At 39.4% G+C, this 16866-nt stretch overlaps 1 protein-coding gene across 2 annotated transcripts in view; it reads right to left on the minus strand.

The window, feature by feature from the left end:
• Window positions 1–317: 317 nt before the first annotated feature.
• Window positions 318–16866, minus strand: part of ANKH (ANKH inorganic pyrophosphate transport regulator) — a 175386-nt gene continuing 158837 nt past the window's right edge. For both annotated transcript variants that reach the window (XM_006266310.4, XM_019483916.2), the window contains 4 exons: window positions 11961–12090; window positions 6827–6950; window positions 6028–6127; window positions 318–3500 (listed from right to left, as the gene is read on the minus strand). In XM_006266310.4, the coding sequence (XP_006266372.1) occupies window positions 3384–3500; window positions 6028–6127; window positions 6827–6950; window positions 11961–12090 (471 nt within the window). In that variant the 3' untranslated portion in view covers window positions 318–3383. The remainder of the gene's footprint in view (window positions 3501–6027; window positions 6128–6826; window positions 6951–11960; window positions 12091–16866) is intronic.

The following is a 16866-nucleotide window of genomic DNA, read 5'->3' on the forward strand; positions in this document are numbered from 1 at the left end:
CTCAATCCATATGTGGAACCATAACCCTGAAGTAGAAAATGTATGGTTTCTTCCCTTGAGCATCTGTGTACAGGAAGAGATGAGCGGAGTTGCCATGCAGAGGGGCAGTTAGCACACCTTACCATGGCCAAGTATTTGTCAGAAAAATTAGAGCTTTTTTTTCACTATGTTATTTTGCTACTACCCTTAATAAAAAATGGTGATTATCTCCTCAGTACTACTGACCCTGTAATGAGAGAACACGCACAACCTGTCAGACTTCCTTTGTAGACCTTGAACGTTCACAAATGTAAAACAAAATCAAACAAAACAAAAAACCCAATGGGTAATATGCATTTTTTTCTTGTTTTCAGTCCTGCTGTGCTTGTTTTCACAGTCTTATATGGAAGATGTGGCATACAGGTCCACTTTGTTCCTCTTTTACTATAGTTTCATTGAAATAATTTCCAACAAATATATTAGAATGTTTCTATCCCCATAGGTTCACTCATGCAATCACTGTACTGTCCTTGCAAGCCTTAAAGGGAAAATTTAAAAATGTTTATCACAAAGATAATGGTTATTAAAGCGAAAGAACCATGCATAGCATAATCAAGGCTAATAGAACTGAACAAGATCCTTTTTGGACAAAAGATACTGGATAGAATTTTCAAAACAGCTGACATGACTTAGAAGCCAAAGGCTTTTTTTCAGTAGACTTAAGCTTCTGTGTGTTCATTACATTTGAAAATGTTACCTATTAACAATATCAAGAATTGAAAGGGTGGTGCAGGTTTTTTATATTAGTGGGCCTACAACAATTTGCAGCCACTGCCATTTTGGTGTTTGTCTTCCTTTGCTCTATAAATCTTACTTCCTAGCACTGTTTGGTGTGGACATATCAATTAATTTGTTACTTCAGCAAAACGGCCAAAAGAAATTCAAAGTTCACTGGAAACAGAATTAAACAGGACTGGTTACATGAGTAGTCACCACTGGTGCTATAAAATAATTTCTCCTGAAATCATGGTCAAACCCTGCTACTCCTTGATCACATATTTTATTTTACAAATTCAACATATAAACAAGTAGTAAACATTTCCCCCCCCCCCCCACCACCTTAACTAAAATTTCACCTTTTGGTTGTATCACCAATAAGTTGGTATTTAATATTTGCTCAAACTTCTAGCTAATTTAAAAGCTTTAGTATTTAAGTATTGGGGGTTTTATTGTTGCTTTTTTGAAATAGTAGAATTCTTAGCTTAAACCCTAAATAAATATTCAATACTCACAACTATTAAAAAATACTGCTGCTTAAATTTCTAGTCATGTACCAGAAATAAAGGTTACAATAAAAATGTTTTCTCATTTTACCTCTACTGCTGTCAAAAATGCTTGTTGAGACTTTGAATACAGGTGCACTGGAGAAAGAAAAATTATGGCAATAGATAAGATGCCCTGGCCACTATGATATACAATAATCTATGTACAGGGTATATACACATGACTGAGTCTGTTCTCAAAAATCTATATGTGCATGCACAAAGTTGATTTGTCTGAGTTTATTCTGCTACTGTAAGGAACAGTGGGAACAACCTGCTAGTAGCATTGAAAACACAGATACTGTTTTATCCTTCCAGTGCCATCATTTTCAGTAGCAACAGACTGATTTTTCACAACTCATGTTCATGACAAAGCATTTCATTTGTTTATCTTATTGAATTTGTACATGTAACAAATCTAGTACAAACATTGCAGATAAAATGCATATTAACTTATACAATACGTTTCACTACAGGTAATATTGATACATGAGCAAATTTCGTATTGTATTAGAGACTTTTTTTTACTGAACTTGGAAAAATAGGAAATGTATTGTAGCCTAAAATAAATTATACATAATATACAATATATATATTTATACACATATATATGTATATATACACATATATTGATATAATATTTAAAATAATAATTTTTATTTAGCTTTGATCGATTCTTTGAAGTGTTAGGACTACCTGCTAAATAATCTAGAAACTCAATTTGTCCATAATTAAATAATAATTCACTTCTAAAACTTAGAAAAATATACTTTACTAAATAAAGTTACTAATTAGGGACATCTCATGCAGGACTAAATTCACCCCCAGCACAGATCATCCATTCAAGGACCTTCTACTTTCTTTGATACCCACTTAAATGTCAATGCCTACCTTGTTCACAATGCATGCACTTACTCATGTGAGCTGTCCTTTTGATTCTCCCAGAACTTCTCTCATGAGTCTCCAGTGGGAACAGGGCTTGCAGTCAAGTCCCTGGTGTGGTGTCCTTGGTACTCAAGCTTCACTCATACTGATCTACTATACCTAGGGAAGTATGTTAAAGTGAAATCCCCATATATTGGATAGGACTATTGGTATCAAATGGATTATATCATAGTGTACTCTTATATTTCTGTCATAGTGTTGGCTCTTATATTTCTGAATACATATCACAGAAGTAATTATAGAGCAAACCATAGTGGAAAATTAATACACTGAACATTCGTCAGACCAGCAGATGAGAACTTTGGTAAAGCTTCATTTGTTTTTCTTTTCCTCCCTTAGGAAAGACCCTTAGATACAATTGTACCACTCTACCAGCTGCATAACCCTTATTGGAAACAGTGAATGAAAATGTATCTCATGGAAACGATATGTAAGACTGGGACCAGCCTTCTAGGAAACTTGACTCAAATGTTTACACTTAAAAAAAAACAAACTTTAATCTCTGATGACTTAACAAAGGATATGTTGATTTTTTGTCCTGTATTTTATTTTTTCCCTCTGCTGTTTCCTAATTAGGGCTTATGCCTTCCTACTTTGTTTTATAACAATGTACAGTATAACAGCCAGTGATGAGACCAAACAGAACAGTCCACCATGGTACAGTTGTTTATGTAGCAAAGTCATTTTCAAGCAGGAAAAATAAAGCTGCATTTTCCATTTTTTTAAATCACTCATTAATTAAAAAAAAAAAAAAGGAAAGATGAAAGCAGAAAGGATGACAGCAGAGTGAATGGCACAGACACACAGCAGCACTTTGGTTGACAAATGCAGATTGTCCAAAGGTGATGAATGTGTAAGTAAGGAAGACTCCTTCTACTGTAGTGCAGCTATATCTTTTGAGTTTGCATGGTGTAGGAAAACAAATTCAACTAAAAAGGAAAAAAGCAAAGACCTTCCTTTAGGTCCCTCATCAGTGTAAGCATACTCAGTATGCTAGAGAATTTATCTGAAACCTTTTAAATCAAGGCCTCTTTATTACAAAAATAAAAACAAACCAAAAAAAAAAATATGAGAGAAGAAAAGATGCTGAAGTATCATTCCAATTGTCCTGGAAGAGAACAGTCACGTCCCATTTCATTATTCATTCTCTTCTCTCATTTCTACGATGTCTGTCATTTCCTCTGTTTGAGGCATGTCAGTCATTGCTGAGTCTTCACCTTCCGTAGCTGTCTCATTCTCATTCCGCTTCTTTTTCTAGGTTGAAAAGAGTAGTCAGTTGAAAAGAGTAGTCATAACTATGTGACCATTTATACTGTTTGCTGTGTATAAGCTCAGTCCTACCAATTTCAGGCCTTATCAGAAGAAATTTGGGCTACTGGGCAGAGGGCAGTACTTAGAGTTGATAATCTTAGGTTCCATCATTGTTTTCTTGCTGGCTTGTGACATTAACTTGGAAAATCATCTTACACTTGGCATCAGATATGAAATAATAATTACTAGCGTGTTTTGGGGCTAGCCAATGTCTGGGGATTGCTTCAGAATAACAGGAGAGAAGGCAATATATCCAGTAAATGAAAGGTAGCATAATAAATTTTACAAGGTCAAAGTTCAGGAGGGCAGGACTCCCACATACACATCCCTTCCAAAGATAAAGTGATTCTAAAGCTTTTTTTTGTCCAGAAGAAAGAAGGAGGGCTTTCCAGACAGTCACATGATTCATCCAGATTGTCTTTGCTAAGAAGCTCTTAGCTCCAGTACCAAACAAGATGAACCATCTGTGTCCTATTATCTGTTTCTCAGCAGGCTGACCTATCCTTACAGAAAACACTTTCTAAGTGGACAAAAAACCCACTGGTTTTTATCAGTTCAGCTGAACTTTGACATACAAGTGATTCAAGATTACTGGGCTGTGTATATAATACTAGTTTGTGGCTCTCACACATTTTCTCCATGTATTTAATCTTTTAGCTGAAAATAATTTGATATATGCAACTACTGTTATGCCAGTTCCTTGCTAGCTTGGGAAAAGATAGTTTCATATTCACAGCACTTGTAGCAGTACTATATCAGTCCTGCAAGTTAAGCTACAAAAAATAAAACACCTAAGAAGAAAGCTGTGGAGACTAAAAATATGCTGGGAAAGGTGATAATTAGTCCATGCAACAATAAAGAGGTTAGTCTAAACAAAATGTGTCGTGAAACTGCAAGCCAAAGATAACAACTGCCTGGGATCTAAAATTCTATTTTTGTTGTTTATGGGATCAAGAAAAAGGTGACAAGCCAACAACTACAGAGAAAAAAGTTCTTTATTTACTTATGAATCTAGCACTGCATGGCTTGAGCTGTGAATGTCTTCCTGCTCTGATGATACACGTCAACACTGTTCTTAACCTCTATCAATATAAATGTAGTTTAAAGTCTTTAAATTCTGTTTTCATAACCTCTTAATAGAAGTAAGCATGATAGAAATTTTCAGGGGTTCTTGATTTTGGCCTCTAGTGGAATTATTAATGAAACAAGCATTCTCCACCTTCTCCCCACCTAGAACTTGTTAAATAATTTCATGGTCAATACTTTGCTAATTTTATTGGAGTCTAAGGTGTAACAATGCAACAGGTGTGACACTTGGGAGAACAGCAGCAACTTCTGACTGCTGTTGTACTGGTGGCAGATCATGTGGCTGCGGATGACAGTGTATTTTTTTCTGCCTTCCCCGTCTCTTCCCCCCCTCCCAAGAGGCTGCCCTGGTTGCCCTACCTTAGTTACGCTACTTATTCCAGTTGTGTGCAATACCCTGTAAAGAATTGGTTCTCAACCTTTTTAGATTTGAGGCACTCTGGCATAGACTTGATGTGCCCTTTGGAAAATGCGGAAAATGCCAGCACTTAATTTTCACTATTTTTTGCCTATTGAAAATCATTAAAGCAGTTTTTCTGTTGAAAGAACTCAGAAGACCACAACTATGGTTTCCTATTTGAAACTTTTGATTTTATCATGTGAATCATTTTTATAAACTAAGAGCCTTGTTACACGTTGCACTTTGAGCAGCTCAAATGTCGATCAGTATTAATATTAGCTTGAGTTTGGAGCAGTCACACCTTGAGACTAAAAACCTTCTCTGACTGTCCCCCACCTGCACAGCTGTGATTTGCCACTAGAGGGCTGGTAAGCAGGGGCCTGACTAGGAGCTATAGCTATAGGTTGCCACTACAGGGCTGGTGATCCAGGACAGGCTTCTATCCCTGCTTTAGGTGGGGGTGTGCAAGAGATGAGTTGCAGGGGGGGCAGGAACCCAGCTCCAGGAGCTGCCTAAAATTAATGTTTAACAAGGTCTTGACAGCTATCATGGCACCCTGGTTGAGAATCACTGCTGTAAAGGCACAACTATGGAGCTCCCTGATTGGTCCTGGCATCACAAAACATTTATACACATGCTTAACAGGATTCATGTGAGAATTCGTTAAATGAGTGATGTTGGCTACCTAAAGTTAAGAATTTGTGCATGCTGGACTGTGGCCACTGAGATATAGAGGAGTATTCACTTGTGTAAAGTTTCTCACTTATTTAAATCTTGGCAAGTTCTACTCCATAATTTGCATATGTTTTCTTCTCAGTGGAGAAAAAAATCCTTCCACTTAATATTTTACTCTGTATTAAAAATAAAGCCATCAGCCTGTGTCCATCTTTAGCAATGGTAGCTACATATACATTTAACAGAATTCATCAGCCCTTCCAGGCAGCACGTTTGATTTTCCTAATTTCTTCAGATGCAGGCTCTTACCTGTTTTCTATAGACATAGCAAGCTGCTATTGCAACCATGGTAGATTCTCCTACAAAACCAGCTAGAAGTGACCCAACTCCTAGGGTGGCTCCGTGGACCCTGAGGATATCATAAAAAAGAGTAAGTTTATGTTCTGTTAAAACGTATACACGTAAAGATAGAAAATTTTAGTGGCAATAAAGTATATAACTAATATATAATTTTTCATGAACAAATACTATACTAATGTAATGTAGCTGGTGTATTACAGTGGCGGGCCAAAAATCTAGGCACAGGTAGTGAGAATAATTTATATTTAATAGTCCTACTTTGCTTCCTGAATAGGATTACATAATTTTTCTTTTCAGTAAAAACAAGAGGAAAACCCATTATAGATCAGATTCTCTGCTAAGATAGGCTGAATATGGGATTTTAAGCAGTATTACAGCCCTGCTAAAGAATGATGGATATGATGGGGTTTTTTTTCAAGCCTACAGAGAAGGTGACGTTCCCTCTTATATTTATTTCATGGGTTTTCACAAAAGTAACCTCACCTGAAGCCTAATATTTTTCCATTAGTACATCTGTAGAATCTTCCCCATGGGCCAGTTGGTAAATGTCTGGCTAGTGATAGATTTGTATCTATATACTTGTAAGTGACTGTTTATGAGGGACTAAAACTACCTTAACTTTTACTTTCTGCTCTCTTTAGAGAACATGTTAAGAGTGAAATAGTGCGCCTCTTTAATGAAAGCAGAGTGGGGAATAAGATAGTTACACGTAAGATAGTCACAAGACCTACGGGGAAGAGTCATTTACCCCAAGTAAGGCAGAACAATGAGACTAGTGATGAGGACGATAATCCGCAGAACTGAGCTGGGTGCCAGTACAAATGTCTTCTTTAGTGTCATCAGCCAACCCGTCAAATGTGCTCTTACTGTCACTGTAAAGAAAGGGAGGAAAGAATGATAAAAAATATGTAGGAGGAAATGCCAGTCATATCACAGAGAGACGGAGAAAAAATGAGTGCAGGGGTGTAGGTTGTAGCCGTGTTGGTCTAAGGACATAGGCAGACAAGGTTCCTTGGGTGAATCTGATATCTTTTATTAGACCAACCCAAATAGTTGGAGAATAGTTATTAAGCAAGCTTTCGGGTTCAAAAACCCTTCGTCAGGCTAAGGAAGTTTCAGCAGTTGGTGTGTGCTCTTCCTGGATGGAATGAAAAGTAAAGAAGCCAGAGGCTGGGCTGGTATGCATACAAGACAGGGAGTCAGTGAAAATGTAGATTGAGGAGTCAATGGGTGAGAGACAGGTGGGGCGGGGGGGGGCAGGAAGAGAGAGAAGGGGGATGAAAGTGGAGAGATACCTGGGGAGTCAGATGTCAGGCAGGTTATAATGTGTCATAAATCCAATATCTATATTTAGTCCATGATTTTTAGTATCCAGGAGGTTGATGAAGTGGAGTTCATAGGCTCGTCTTTGGGAAGTGGTTTGTAAGTTTCCTTTGAGGATCAGGACTAAGAGATTGGAGAGAGAGTGGTTTTCTTGTGAGAAATGTGCCCCCACCGGTAATTGGGTATTTCTGTCTTTGATAGATTGCTGGTGTGCGTTCATTCTGATGTGCAGTTGTTGTTTGGTTTCTCCTATGTATTTTCCATCAGGGCATTTGGTGCATTGGATGAGGTATATTACATTTCTGGAGGTGCAGCGGTAAGATCTAGGAATGCTGATGGCTCTGTTGTGGGGTGTAGTAATAGTGGGGGTGGTGGAGATGTGTTGGCAGGTTTTGCATTTCTTGTCATGGCACGCGTGGTCTGGATCCTTTTGGTGTGTTCTGGGCTTGAGGAAGTTTGCTTCTGGTGATGAGGTTAGCGAGGTTCGGTGCTTGTTTGAAGGCTAGGATGGGTGGCTCTGGGAAGATCTTTTTAAGAATAGTGTCTCTTTCTAGTATGGGTTGCAATTGTTTGAGGATTTTCTGTACAGGTTCAAGGGAGGGGTGATATGTCATAACCAGCGGTGTGCGATCATCTATTTCACCTACTCTACTCCAAAAGAGACCAACTTAGGAAGGAAATCACCATATACTACAACAACTTAAAAGGCAGAAATCCATGCATTTTCCCTGACAATATACAATGGATACAAAGAGACTACAAAAAACTTTCTACAGCATTCATCCTACATAAAAAGAAGAAATGGAACAAATTACTCCAAGAACAAGCTCCCCAGCTACAAAACAACCATCAGAGGAACAACACCAACATCTTACAACATTCCAACCTCAGACTTGATGAAACTGAAAGCAGCAACCAACCCACAAATATTATCAATCTCTCCACACACGCTTACCAAAACTGAAAAATCTGTCCTTTCTAAAGGCCTAAATTTCTGTCCAGAAAAATACCCTAATAAAATACTTCCATGTGGAGAACTGGAAGAATTCTTCCGACGCCTGCGCCTCAAGGAATATTTCCACGACCAAACTGAACCCACTCCCAACAACAACTCATCCTCTGACAACATTCAGGAAAAGATCAATGCCAAAAAGCCCCAAAAAACATCAGATTGGACACCTCGCAGTGGACGAAACCCTAACCTTGACCGCTACATTGACTGCTTCAGGGAAAGAATGAACAATGAAATAATCAGCAACACACGCCACCATAACAACCTCTCTCTACCAGAGAAAAAGGCCATAGAATCTCTAAGATCTAACCACCAAATAGTAACAAAACCAGCAGATAAAGGAGGAGCCATAGTCATCCTAAACCGTGAAGATTATATAAAGGAAGCCAAGAGACAGCTCTCTGACACCACCTACTACAAAGAACTACAAGAAGATCCTACTCCCTTTTCACCAAAGAACTCAACAATACCATCAAATCATTTCCATCAAGACTACAAGAAAAACTACAGACCTTGATTCCCCCCACTACCTAACCCGGGGACTTTTTACATGCTCCCTAAAATCCACAAACAAGGGAACCCTGGCAGACCTATCATATCCAACCATGGGACCCTAACTGAAGAAATATCAGGTTTCGTTGAATCAATCCTAAAACCACTCGTCACCCACAGAGCAAGTTTTGTACAAGACACTACAGACTTTCTACAGAAACTTAAAAACATAGACCACCTTCCCAGCAACACACTCCTAGCCACCATGGACGTTACCAGCCTATATACCAACATCCCACACCAGGATGGCATCCTGCCTTACATATCTACAGGAACAAGATTACAACTCAGAATACAGACCCAAAGATATTACTGACCTTATACACTTCACCCTCACACACAACAATTTCACTTTTAATAATCAACACTTCCTCCAGATGATGGGAACAACTATGGGCACTAAAATGGCCCCAAAGTATGCCACCCTTTTTATGAGCCACCTGGAAGAAGACTTCCTCAAGAACTGCACCATCAAACCCTTGCTATACTTAAGATATATCAATGACATCTTCATCATTTGAACTGAAAAACTACAATCTCTGATTGAGTTCCATTATAAATTCAACAATCACCATCCCTCCATCTGGCTTTCTTTAGAATACTCCAGCACCAGCATCTCCTTTTTAGACATGATGATCAGTATCCAGAATGATAAAATACAGACGTTATACAAGAAACCCACAGACCAACATACGTATCTGCACAGAACCAGCAATCACCCTAAACACACCAAAAAAGCTGTGATATACAGCCAAGCCCTCAGATACCACCGTATTTGTATTGAAGAGAACACCCGGGATTGCCACCTCACCAATCTTAAAAAGGCTTTCACCCAACAAGGACACTCCTCCAGAGAGATGGATCGCATGTTTGAAAGAGCCACCCGGATACCACGTGAAGAACTGCTGCATTACAGAAGAAACCCCCCCACAAATCGCACACCGCTGGTTATGACGTATCACCCCTCCCTTGAACCTGCGTGGAAAATCCTCAAACAATTGCAACCCATAGTAGAAAGAGACCCTATTCTTAAAAAGATCTTCCCAGAGCCACCCATCCTAGCCTTCAAACAAGCACCGAACCTCGCTAACCTCATCACCAGAAGCAAACTTCCTCAAGCCCAGAACACACCAAAAGGATCCAGACCACGCGTGCCATGACAAGAAATGCAAAACCTGCCAAAACATCTCCACCACCCCCACTATTACTACACCCCACAACAGAGCCATCAGCATTCCTGGATCTTACAGCTGCACCTCCAGAAATGTAATATATCTCATCCAATGCACCAAATGCCCTGATGGAAAATACATAGGAGAAACCAAACAACAACTGCGCACCAGAATGAACGCACACCGGAAATCTATCAAAGACAGAAATACCCAATTACCTGTGGGGGCACATTTCTCACAAGAAAACCACTCTCTCCAATCTCTCAGTCCTGATCCTCAAAGGAAACTTACAAACCACTTCCCAAAGACGAGCCTATGAACTCCACTTCATCAACCTCCTGGATACTAAAAATCATGGACTAAATATAGACATTGGATTTATGACACATTATAACCTGCCTGACATCTGATTCCCAGGTATCTCTCCACTTTCATCCCCCTTCTCTCTCTTCCCGCCACCCCCGCCCCACCTGTCTCTCACCCATTGACTCCTCAATCTACATTTTCACTGACTCCCTGTCTTGTATGCATACCAGCCCAGCCTCTGGCTTCTTTACTTTTCATTCCATCCAGGAAGAGCACACACCAACTGCTGAAACTTCCTTAGCCTGACGAAGGGTTTTTGAACCCGAAAGCTTGCTTAATAACTATTCTCCAACTATTTGGGTTGGTCTAATAAAAGATATCAGATTCACCCAAGGAACCTTGTCTGCCAAAAAATGAGTGCGACTTTTATTTTAACCATATTGATGGTATTTATTCGAATTTAAGATCAAAGATATACACATGGTAGAAGCTGTTTAAAAGGGATAAAAACAAAACAAAAGAAAGTCACTAAATAGGGAAGCTGACTGGGAATTCAATATGCTTTGGCTCTTGTAAACATACAAAAAAGGAGTCATAATCTCAGCAAGCTTCCCTCAGTGGGAAACTGTCCTATCATAAATGTTTTATTATAAGATGGTTCCATTCTGTTTTAAAAGAAAAGTAAAATATAAATGTATATGACCATAAGAATAAAAATAAAGCTTCACTACATCTTTTGTGCAGCAAGTTTATTTTCCTTTTGGCATAAATGCATAACTCCTATCCATGTTTGTTAGAAAAGATACTAATTTGGGAATAGGTCTCAAAAATACCACTTTAAATGTGAAGATTACAATCCTTATGAAGCTGTGCTGTTATATATTGTGCCTACAGAAAATATTATATCATGTAGCAGTAGCTCCTGTGGGTTATAATACTTACATGATAGCATTCCAATGCTCAAGGGGAACATTTTGGCTACAACTGTAATAAACTTCCATATAATATGAAGGAGGTATCTGCATTTAATATTCTTTCCCATCGATATATTATCAGTATCTTTAAATCTTACTCAGATTTGATTAGAGGGGACTGGTTGTCTTGTTAACACTATATAATTTTTTTAGATGTTGTACAACCACACAGTTCCTTATGATCTTGGCAGAAACATGGTACATGTCCACTGTGACTAGTTTTATTACATTTGCATTCTCTATCATCTAGAAGAGATATGCTTCAGCTTTTGGTTTTCCTCTTCAAGGTAAATTAAGAAATGCAGGCATGCCAAATGTATTTTAGCCTAGTGACAGACTCTCCCCCTACTATAATACCTGTCGAGCTAAATACTATAATATCTGTTTAGCTAATTTATCAAGCTAAATTCAATTTGAGGGCAGGGTAGCGCACAAGATCTCAAACCTATATTATCTTCAGTGGAACAAGTATCTGCGTTTGGCCACTTGTATCTTTGAAACCTGCCCAGGGAGGAATGAGCAATTTGCTGCTTTGTTTTTTACCTGGAACTGGGAAGAAGGAGAAGATGCGCAAAGGAACAACACAGAGCTCGGCAAAGGCAAAGTCCACACCAATGATGTCAACCAAAATCTTCTCTGATACATCTGGTGTCCAAAACATCACGAAACAGAGCTGGGAAAGAGAACCACAAGAACAGTGTTGAAAAGAGGGGGACAGAAAAGAGATAGGAACAGGTGCTCCAAAGTGCCTGGTCTTGGCCTCGCATACAGGTACTTCCTGTCTTGAATTGGGACTGGGGGTAGGTACAGTGCCTCTCCACAGCATTCAGGAATCTCTAGCATCCACAGATATTATTACAGTATGTTGTAAACAACCTTCCCCCCATCCCTGAAAGACAGTGTTGCAAAATAAATGGTAGACAGGGAATAACCCTAACCCAAGCAGAAACTTGTTGGGGAGAAGGTTATGAAAGGCCCTCAAAATACATCTTTCCTCACCAAGAGCACATCCAGACAACTGTGGACATGTGGTAGGTGGCGCTGCAGACCTGTCTGCAGTACCACACACTGCACATGCAGGTGTTCCTTGAGTTACTACTTTGCATTGCAGAAGGGTTTTGCCCCAGGAGATCCCAGGGTCAAAACCCACACCAGTGCATGACACCCAAAACCACAACCTGGTTAGTTGGAGCCATGCTCTGGCTGCTGGCCAGGATCCCTGCTGCAGGAGTGCCATGGCTGCAGCACCCAGAGGCTGCCAGGACCCCAGGAAAGGCTCCTGGGGCCAGCACAATTGTAAGGACTGTCTCTAACTGTGGTGGAGTGCAACATGTTAACAAATGACCTGAACTTTCAGGGGTGCTGAGTTATTTATAACTCCCATTGTCTTCAACAGAAACTGTGGGTATTTAACGTCTTGGAAAGCCAGGTTCCAGGTGCCTTTAACTTAACATGATTCCAGGTGCCTTTAACTTAACATGACAGAATGAGCAATAAGTGGAAAATGGATTCAAAACTTTCTGAACCTCTCTAAAATCAACCAAAAGGAAGTCTTGGAAAAGAAAACACCGCATAAGAAGTTTTTCTTCAGTGCATTCAGGAATTAATTTTCCTTGGCTTTGAGGATTAGAAAGGCTCATAAAACCTTTCTACAGGACAATGGGTTTAATTTAAAGAAGACTTCTAATATTTAAATGCAGTAAAATTTAAGTTTCAAGCCTAAAACTTTCATGGCAAGTTTGAACACAGGTATACAAATGGGTCCCAAAACACAAGATGGTCATATGAGAAGCCTTGTAGTTGGGTACCCATAAGCAGTGCCACTGATTCTGTCACAGCAAGGCATCAGAACTCCTTACAAACCAAGGTACTGAGCTTGTAACATTTTAGTGTCTTCAGATCTTCCCATTAGGATGGCTGAGCTATTTTTAAGGAATCATTAAGCATTTAATTCTCTTGTAGATGATATCCTAGTTAGAGAGAAAATGTTCAGAAGTATACTTTAAATTGTCTCCAAGACTGAGAGAGAGATTAAACCATACTGCTGAGACCAGTACTTTCTAAACTATGAAATGTGCCCAGTTTTATTCTGTATGATGAATCAAGGTGAACATAAAGCATAGAATGCTCTTCTGTGAATGTCTCAGATCTTAGAATTTAAGCAGTTTGGCAGTGTGTGTGATATTTGGTCAGTATCTGTATGGGAAACAATAAAGAAGACCTATGGTGCTCTAAGTAGTGGTGCAGTCATTTTGGTCCATGCTACTCTTCTCTTCCAGTCCACATTCAAATCATGTGGTGTGAGAGAACTCTTGTGTAGCTGGCTTTTCCGCTTTTGGGAAAAGATGCATGTCAAAGATCTTTCCTGGAAATCCCTTACTAACAATCTCATCATGGTACTTTTCAATAAAAAGGGACAGCTACTCTCATTATTTGTGCTACAGTTCAATTCTGGAGCGTGCCCCACACTTGAAGTTGTTTTTATGTTAATGTTTCTTTTCCCCTATTCCTTGATTAATAAACAAATTAAAACATACCAAAAGCCTCAAATTTGCTAGGCTCTCTATCAGATTTTAAGAAGAGAAAGCCAGAAACATTTAATTTTTCAAGAAATCATGTCACTAATGTCTGAAAGCTCCTTCCAGAGCCAACCCTAGGAGGTTTGTGGGGCCTGGGGCTTATCAGCCTTTGTGGGGCCTGTGCATTGGTGGTGGGGGCGGGGTTGTGGCAAGCAGCCAGAGCATGAAGGGGGGGGGGGGGAGCAGCTGGAGCACAAAGATGGCAGCACTCAGCAGCCACACGGAGTGGTGATGCCCTCAGGGCCTGTACGGCACTGTTTGCAGGGCCCCACAAAGTGCAGGGCCCAGGTTGCTCACCCCGATTCACCCCCCCACTTCCCCCCACCCAGGACAGCTCTGGTGCCTTCAATGTTTAATTGATTCTTTTAAAATCCAGGGGTAGATTTCATAAGATCTGACAGTTCTTCAGTTGTATAACCCATGCTTTCTTACATATGTTTGGGGCAAAATTTGGGGCTCATTGAAGTCAGTCGACAAATACTTTTCAACTATAGTAGGGTGAGCACCCTTGTTTTCCAGTTGTGATGTGTCATTTTTAATTAACTTGGAAACTCCCAGTCTGTAAGTAAGTCTGTGACTGAATAGTACATGGGTAAGCACCTTCAGCTATTACATAAAAGTGCCAAAAAGCCCCACTGAAGTGTCCAATCTGTGCAGACGCTGCCGAGCTGTGTTGAAGTAACATGTTGCTTCTTCTGTAAAGTGTGTTCCCCCCTAAACCCCCATGTCTGTCAGCATCCAAAAAGAAGTGAGAAGAAAGAAAAAAATGAGCTCAAGCAGGTATCTCCTGTCTCACTGGCAAACTGCTTGAAAATCCTCATTATAGGAGCCAGTGAGAGTACCATAAAGGGAATAATTCTTTGCCGCACGAATCTCTGCAATGTGTCCAGAGGGATAATTTAAATGTTGGTACCTGGAGTAGCATGAGGGGGAACAACTGCCTCCTTATGCAGGGAGCAGTGGCACAGGCTGCTGCTGCCTCAGTGCAAGCTCCCCCAAGCATGGGGTGTGGTGGTAACTTAGGTTCTTTGGGGGGCTGCCTTTCTGGTGCCCTTTCTGAATTGGCACCCAGGACTAGTGCCCCAGCCACATTACTGATTGTGTGCTGTTTCAGAGAGGTTTTTCATTGAATATACTTTTCTTCAGCCCACTTTCTCTCTCCGTGCTCTAGCCAGTATGCAGGCACACACAAGCTTTAGCCTTAGAGACAACTAGTTGGTCACCAAGAAGATGCCCTCATTATTTCAGAAATGAAGAATAAACTGTATAGAACCCAGCCGGGTAATGGAAGTCAAACTGGTATCACTTATCTAAAATGTCCTTTTCAAAATGATACTAATTTTATTGCAAAGCAAAAAAGGAAAATATGTGAAGCTTGAAATAACAGAAATTTGAAATCATTTCAAGTAATTTGGGGGGGGGGGGTAAATGTTCTCTTAATCAGAAATGCTTTGGGAGAACAATTTGTCCACTTTCCTGGTTATAGAGAACAGGCATTTTAAAAGTGATTGAAATTTGGGGATGATGTATAAACTGTGATAACAGTGTAACCTTTCCGTTTAAAAGCACATTCTGTTAAGCAAATTCCATTTACTTTTATGTACTGAAAAATACAGTAGCTTAATTACCTAAAATGTGAAGAGAAATTGCTACTCTAAATGGAATAGGGCTTTTTTTCTCTCATGTTTTTTTCAGTTGTTTGGAAATATGCTTTCCATGTAGCCAGAAGTAGCTGACTAATTTAATTGCAGTGACTTGGTACAAGAACTCAAACACTTGTACATCAAAGAAGAAATATTTCCATTGATTTTGCAAAAAAGAATGGATAACCTTTATTGTCCTTAACCTGAACATCCCTTTAAGCTACTTTACCATACAGAACAATAAATACTGTTCCTGCAAGCTTGATACAAAATGTTGCACATTATGTTGCAGAGCAGCACTTGCATGTTTGAAGTACAAAGTACATGCTATTATACATCAAAGAACAATTTGTTCTCAACTACATCCTAATATGGCTTAGAGGCAGAAATCATTTCTCTTTTCTTTAGTTCCAGAATTACTTTCAGGATCCACTCCTGCTCCCACTGAAGTTAATTACTTCAATAAAGCAGATTCACAACTGTGACTCTCACCCTGAAAACACCTTTGCATATGCTTAATGTTACCACTGTGAGTTGTTCAACTGAAATCAAATTACAGAAGAAAAGTTAAATGGGATGTGTTCACGGCATTCAAGTTAATCATGTGCTTGAAGTATTTGCGGAATCAGGAACTGATATTGCAAAGTGCTAGAGAAGCTTGAATTCTTAATGAGTAATGTCCTATACTTGGAGATTCCTGGGTTCTTAGGAATAATAATGGTATGTTATTATTATTTATTATATCCCAGGGTGTGCCTGAAGATGTGCAGAATATGGAGGAAAATAGTTCCTCCCTTGTGGAGCTTACATGGTAAATATACACAAGCAATCACCTCTAGATTAAAGTGCTCTGAATGGTGCTGATTAAGGGGCTTTATCTCAAGATATTGTTAAATACAAGCTATAATTATGTAGGTATGCTATATTACTTCTTATTAAGTGAATTTGCATTGGTAGATTGATTCAATGTGCAGAGACTCTCCATTGACTTGGCCAATGAGATCTGATTTTACTGACATAATAACCAAATCCACTTGAATCTTCTGGTTCTAATCTTAACAATTACATTCTGCTCTAGTGCAAGCTATTGCCAGTATCACCTCCTCGTGTCCTTTTGTAACAGAGTAGATTTTCACTGCCAATATAAAAAGAGTCTCAGGAAGGAAGTCAGTGCTTTGTGACTAAGTGGACTTGCTTTCCTAAGTAGGACTGCTTATTTGTTTGGGC

Source organism: Alligator mississippiensis, chromosome 5 (assembly GCF_030867095.1).
Source record: "Alligator mississippiensis isolate rAllMis1 chromosome 5, rAllMis1, whole genome shotgun sequence".
In the NCBI taxonomy this organism is placed as follows: domain Eukaryota; kingdom Metazoa; phylum Chordata; order Crocodylia; family Alligatoridae; genus Alligator; species Alligator mississippiensis.